This window comes from Stylophora pistillata, unplaced genomic scaffold (assembly GCF_964205215.1).
Source record: "Stylophora pistillata unplaced genomic scaffold, jaStyPist1.2 SCAFFOLD_144, whole genome shotgun sequence".
NCBI lineage: Eukaryota > Metazoa > Cnidaria > Anthozoa > Scleractinia > Pocilloporidae > Stylophora > Stylophora pistillata.
This window is the reverse complement of record NW_028290767.1, coordinates 257388-263387: the sequence shown is the minus strand read 5'-3', so window position 1 is coordinate 263387 and position 6000 is coordinate 257388. Positions and strand designations below refer to the sequence as shown.

At 39.6% G+C, this 6000-nt stretch overlaps 1 protein-coding gene across 1 annotated transcript; it reads left to right on the top strand.

Moving 5' to 3' along the window:
- The first annotated feature begins 519 nt into the window (after window positions 1-519).
- LOC148715988 (uncharacterized) lies at window positions 520-3778 on the top strand. Its single transcript, XM_088746191.1, has 2 exons — window positions 520-1112; window positions 2596-3778. The coding sequence occupies exons 1-2, from the start codon at window positions 1024-1026 to the stop codon at window positions 3083-3085; spliced, it is 579 nt and encodes a 192-aa protein (XP_088602317.1). The 5' UTR covers window positions 520-1023; the 3' UTR covers window positions 3086-3778.
- The last annotated feature ends 2222 nt before the right edge of the window (window positions 3779-6000 follow it).

Genomic DNA, 6000 nt, shown 5'->3' with positions numbered 1-6000 from the left:
CTAACCCTAACCCTTAACCCTAACCCTAACCCCTAACCCTAACCCTAACCCTAACCCTAACCCTAGCCCTAAACTCCTAAAACCCGGTTAAATCTTTCAAATTGCTCACTCTTCAAAGAGGGAATCTTTCAGAAACCCGGTTAAATCTTTCAAATTGCTCACTCGTCAAAGAGGGAATCTTTCAGAATCTTTCAAATTGCTAACCCTTCAAAGGGTGAATTTTTCAAATGTCTCACGCTTCTAAGGGTGAATCTTTCAAATTGCTTACCCTTGTAAGGGTGAATCTTTCAAATGTCTTACCCTTCAAATGGGTGAATATTTCAAATGTCTCACCCTTCAAAGGGTGAGTCTATCAAATGTCTCCCCCTTCTAAGGGTGAATCTTTCAAATGTCTTACCCTTTCAAAGGGTGAATCTCTCAAATGTCTTACCCTTGAAACCTAACCCTAAACCCTAGCACTACATTTTCTTGATTCACCTGCAGAGACCTAGGTTAGCACCCTCATAGGGGTCAATGGGATTTCTTAACCACCCTCATAGGGGTCCATGGGATTTCTTAAGCACCCTCGTAGGGGTCCTTGGGATTTCTTAACCACCCTCATAGGGGTGCCTGGGATTGGAAATTAATTCTACTCAGTGTGTCAACCTGATGGTGGTATGGACAGCATGAGGGGGTCTCAGAAAAGCAAAAGCTTGACCACTACATACAGTACTGTTTGTTTTTTTTTTTTTTTACAAGTTCAATGTCATTTTCAGTCTTGAGGAAAAGATCGAGTGATTTGCCCACTGGGGAGGTGTGGTTTGAAAATTGCAAACATTTGTCTTAAAAAATGGTAGAACTGGTTATTATTATTATTGTTATTATTATTATTATTATTATTACTATTACTATAATTATTATTGTGAATTAAAACTGGTTATAGTTCATTTCTGTTCATTGTCCATTCATGAATGTTTTCTTTTTACTTGCACCTTGTAGAACAGGAAGGGTGAAAGCTTTTCAGGACCCGCATTCTCTGCGCACATGAAAAGTTTGTTTCGCAGCCTCACTGGAAAATCGGTGACAATCAACATGCTTCGATCTGCATTCATTACCTGGTCATATGGTAGAGAGTAAGTGGCCATTTTTTTTTTTACTACTATACAATTCAGCAAATAAGTCATGCCTTTATTTAATGATCGCAACAGCAGATAGCCTCAACTTTTGGCCCTCAGAACATAAACATACAATTTCATTTAACAATTCTTTAAGAACTCATTATTTATTATCTAGAGGGCCGCAAGTTTATTAGCCTCGGCTATTTCGTGTTAACCCTCGTTAGATAAAGTCTTGACCTTACCTTACCTAAGAAAGAATCAAAATTTCAGTCAAAGCCATGGATAACCCAAGGATTTCAAAATATCCATTCGAGTAAAAAAAGTAAATTTTATAAAAGATATTTCAAGACCAAATCTTGTTCAATACCTCCTTTGAGACCGGTTGTAATGCCGGCCAATTTAAAATTAGCAAATGTGATTCCAGTCTATAAAAAGGGATCCCACACTTGTCTATCCAATTATCAACCAATCTGCTTGATGTCTGTTTTTAATAAATTCCTTGAAAAACTTGCATGCAATAGATTAGTTGATTTCCTTGAAAAGGAAAAAAAAGTGTTCTTTGAAAATGAACTTGGTTTTAGGGCTTAGCAGTCCACTCATCACACTACACTTGGTGTTGTTGATAGATTTCAAAGGGCAATTGATGGGCAATTGACAGGCATTTTTCTTGCGGTATATTCTTAGATGTCAGTAAGGCGTTTGATACCATCAGTCATGAGATATTGTTAAGAAAATTGGAGTTTTTATCTCGATGGCTTCTTTAATTCAGTACTTAGTATCCACAACTACAATACACGAAGTGCAGCAAATCAATCTTATTACCTGCCTCGAGCTAGCACAAACTATGGTATTTTTCATATTCGCTTTAAGGACCAAAGGTCTGGGACTCTCTTGGGCAAGATATAAAGTCAACCCCTTTCAGTAAATTTAAAAAAAAAAAAAAGAAATTAAAAATGAATTACTGTGCCAATATTAATGTCACCCTGGTCTTCTGCTTTGACCAGAGTAATCAGTTTCTTCATAGCTATTACTGTGATTTATTTGTTGCTCTAGGCTCTTTTATAATTTATACATATATATATATATATATATGTATTTAGTGTGACTTGATTTTCGTAGAACAGTGCTCAATACATAGAAGTAGAGCGAAGTATATATTGTGGGAGGCCCTCAATATATATATATATATATATATATATATATATATTTGTTTATTTATTTTTTTTTTATTTATTTATTTATTTTTTTTCATGACTTGCAAATTTCCTTTAGTCTTAATTATTTCTAGTTTAACTCTGTGCGTGTCCCGACCTTAATATTGTAATTGAATTTATAATTTTCTCTTGTACTAAGGCCATTCATTCCACAGGCAACCAAAACAAAACAAACACTTAAGATGAAAACTCAACTTAAACATGCAACTTACACTTGGACCAGTACCCACTAAATTCAGTGTTGTCAATGTAGCCATCTCTAAAACCAGATTTCCATTTCACAGGGACTGCACAGATGCCCTGAAGGCGTCATTGGCGGCCGCGCTCAGACATTCACGGCAACAGGCTCAGCGGACATACGACCGCCGCACCGCCAATGACCGAAAGAGGCTTGCTGTCGACCTGGCCAGAGACTACGCAGAGGACCGTCTGGACGACGGATCCGACGGTGGCCAAGCACAACCGCAGAGTTCCGATGACTGCCCTTTCAAACCCGGTGACTTTGTGGCAGTAGTGGAAGAGGATAGCCGGCTTAACTGCCCAAAGGTTTTGATAGGACAGATCCATTCCCTTGGTCAAGAAGGTGAGGTTTCTCTTCTCTGGTACAAGAACGTTTCAAAGAACTTTTACAGACTGCAACACGGCAGTGGACAGTGGAGGGAGAGTGTTGACAGCCTAGTGCCTGTTACTGTGAAAGCGCCAAAGAATCGACCGGGGTTGTATCAACTGTGCACTTCCCCCCGTCAAATACACAAGGTCGTCTTTGCAGATTAGGATATCTTCAGTCCACTGAAGAACTACAACTCTTTTTCGTGTCATTGCTACAAACATTCATTTTGTTACTTGATCATCCATCTCATGCCATTTTAAAGTGTTGCCGTTTTGTTGACGTGATGGTTGTGATGTGTGTTATGGGTCACAATTTGAATTTTTTTCAAGTTGGGTTGATTCTCGATTTTCCTCTCGAATAATTAGGGCTAGGAGACAAATGAAATTGAGAATCAACCCAGGTCTGGAAAAAAAAAAAATTCACTCCGATGCAATGTTGACCTGCAACATGCACGCTGTTCTCACAGGCCATTTGATTGGATTTTAAGAAGGGCATTTTGTATCGCCAAAAAAATATCTTTGGAAGTTGAAAAAAAAAAAGAAGAAAAAAAATTGAGTCTGAATTGAAAATTGAATTTTGACCTGCAACATGCACACGTGTATGCAATTTGAATTGAGTGGGACCCCAGTATTTCATACTTGGCTCCAAGGCTGCAGAGACATTTATTCAGTCTTGTGCTTGTCTCGTAGACGGTTCACTTTTAAAAATCGCTTTCTATGAACAGTTTCCCTTGGAAAAACAAAAGTAGTGGTGTCGGCAGCGTTTGCGAAGGAATATAGCATTTGTCACGTGTGAGTTGTTGAAGTGATTGTGTTGTGTCTTGTGAGGAAATAAATCGATGTGTTTACATATTCTCAGCTGGTATTGGTTTGCTTGATTTTAAAGAAATGCCAAAATGCTGACAGCTTTCAAAACAATAGCTTCTTTGTCCCATGTGAGGGGGTCTGAGAAGTGCTGGATTTATCAAGTCCCACTGAGAAAGATCTTGGATTCCCTTACATGGAGCACTATAGCTATTTGACTGGAGGTGCAGGGGACCGATGGTCACTGTGAAGTTGGCTGGTCTATCCATATAAGATTGTGATAGGGAGAGGGGGATAGGTATTCTTTTGCTTGCTTTCGTGCTCTTCTGTTTCGGGGTTTCTTCAACCCTTTCGAGTCACAAAAGTGATCAATAATCCCTACATGAGATGCAAAAAGTTATGAGATTTCATGAAATGATCACCTCAGGAAAAGCGCAGGACCTGCATATTCCAAATTGCATGTGCATATGCTCGAATGCACATTACAGGTTAGCTAACCCTCCAGCCTTGGGAAGTTTCATGCCAGATTTGGGCAGGACTGAGTTAATTCTAGGGCGATTCCCCTAGACGTGAAGATGCTAACCCTAACCCCTAGCCCTAGATTGCAACCCTAACCCCTAGCCCTAGATTGCAACCCTAACCCCTAGCCTAAGCCTAGCCCTAGATTGCAACCCTAACTAACTGCTGTATCTTAAGGGGTTTCTTAACCTATTGAGTTTTATACATATGAAAGTGTTCCTCTGGCAGAGATCTTCCCAACCAGGACTACTTTAGTGTGGTTTGGTGAGATGAAGCTTGACAAACTTAAGGAAAAACCACTTTGGTGGACCTCCCCTCGTTTTCGACCTCTTCCGCTGAGCATGCCCATGAAGGAGTTAAAGAGTTTTATACATATCAAAGTGTTCCTCTTGCAGAGACCTTTCTAAGCATGTCTACATTAATGTGCTTTGGGAAAATGGGGCATGAGAAACTTAAAAAAAGAGCAGTTTGGTGGACTTAGACCTCTAGCAGTTTTCTCAATTGATATTGCACTTGTGGGGGTGATCAAAATCAGTTCTCTCCCCTATGAATGGATCATCAGAAGAACAAGTTATGAGATTTCAACCACTCTCTTAAACCAACTCTCTCTTCCATGAAGATGTCATCATTTACAAAGGACAGCATCCATTAAAATGGTTCAGGCAGAAAACCCTACCCCGATTAAAACCAGCCAAGAAAGAAGAGACTGAATAAAATAACTGCCTTCCTCGTTTCCTTTAAAGATCTGTACAAAGTACTTGTACATAAACAATAGGACATGAGTCCCCTTAAATAGATGCAAAGGCTTCAATTCCCTCTGACCTGACTGAGATGATAAATTGCACTTCTCAGGCCTGGGGTTGGTTTTGTGCTGTCTTATTTGGGTTTCAAGTCACAAAAGTGATCACAGTCAGTCTTCCCCCCACAATATCACTAGATGAGAAGAGAAAGTTATGAGATTTCCTAAAGTGATCAGCTCAGGAAAAGTGTTTGGGTATTGTATCAAATTCTGTGAAGAAGGTAATGGAAAGATCACTAGGGAGAATTTGTAAGTGGGTATGGGGGGGGCTCAAAGGGTTGTCGTTCGGAATCTTTGCCTTCTTTCAAAAGAAATAACAACCGCTCTCTCTTAGAACCAACTCTCTTACATGAAGATGTCATCATTTACAAAGAACAGCATGTATTAAAATGGTCGTTCTGATCTGACCTGACTCATATAATAAGCTGGACTTTTCATGCTAGCCCAGTACTTCAATTACCCACGACTGGTATGTGCCAAGACATTGAGAAAAGCCTTAGGTAGTAGATTGTGAGAAATTTCATTTGATCAGCTTGGCGATTTTGCTCATTGACCGAAAAAGGAAGCATTGTTTTGTGGAGAAACTGAACGAAACGAAAAGAAAAAAAAAGGCTCATCTCAAGGACTCTTTGCTTGAAGAAAGAAGTGAATTGTCAGCTTCATTTCGGATCTGTACACTCTTTAGATGCTTGAAGGAAGTCACTTGTCGTCTCAACTTGATTTGTACACTCTTTACAGGAATTTCTTTTGTCGGTAAAATATTCTTGCTTTCTCTTCACGGAAAAGTGCTTATTTTTGCAGGTATTTTGGTTAGATTTTGACGTATGATCTCGAAGGGTAATGGGAAACTGCTTTGGCCATCTGCCGTCCAATCGAAGCTTTCCTTCATCATCTCGGCCTAGGGGCTGCGTAGGAGGGCTATGTAAACAAAGGGAGACTCTTTTGGGCTGGATCGATC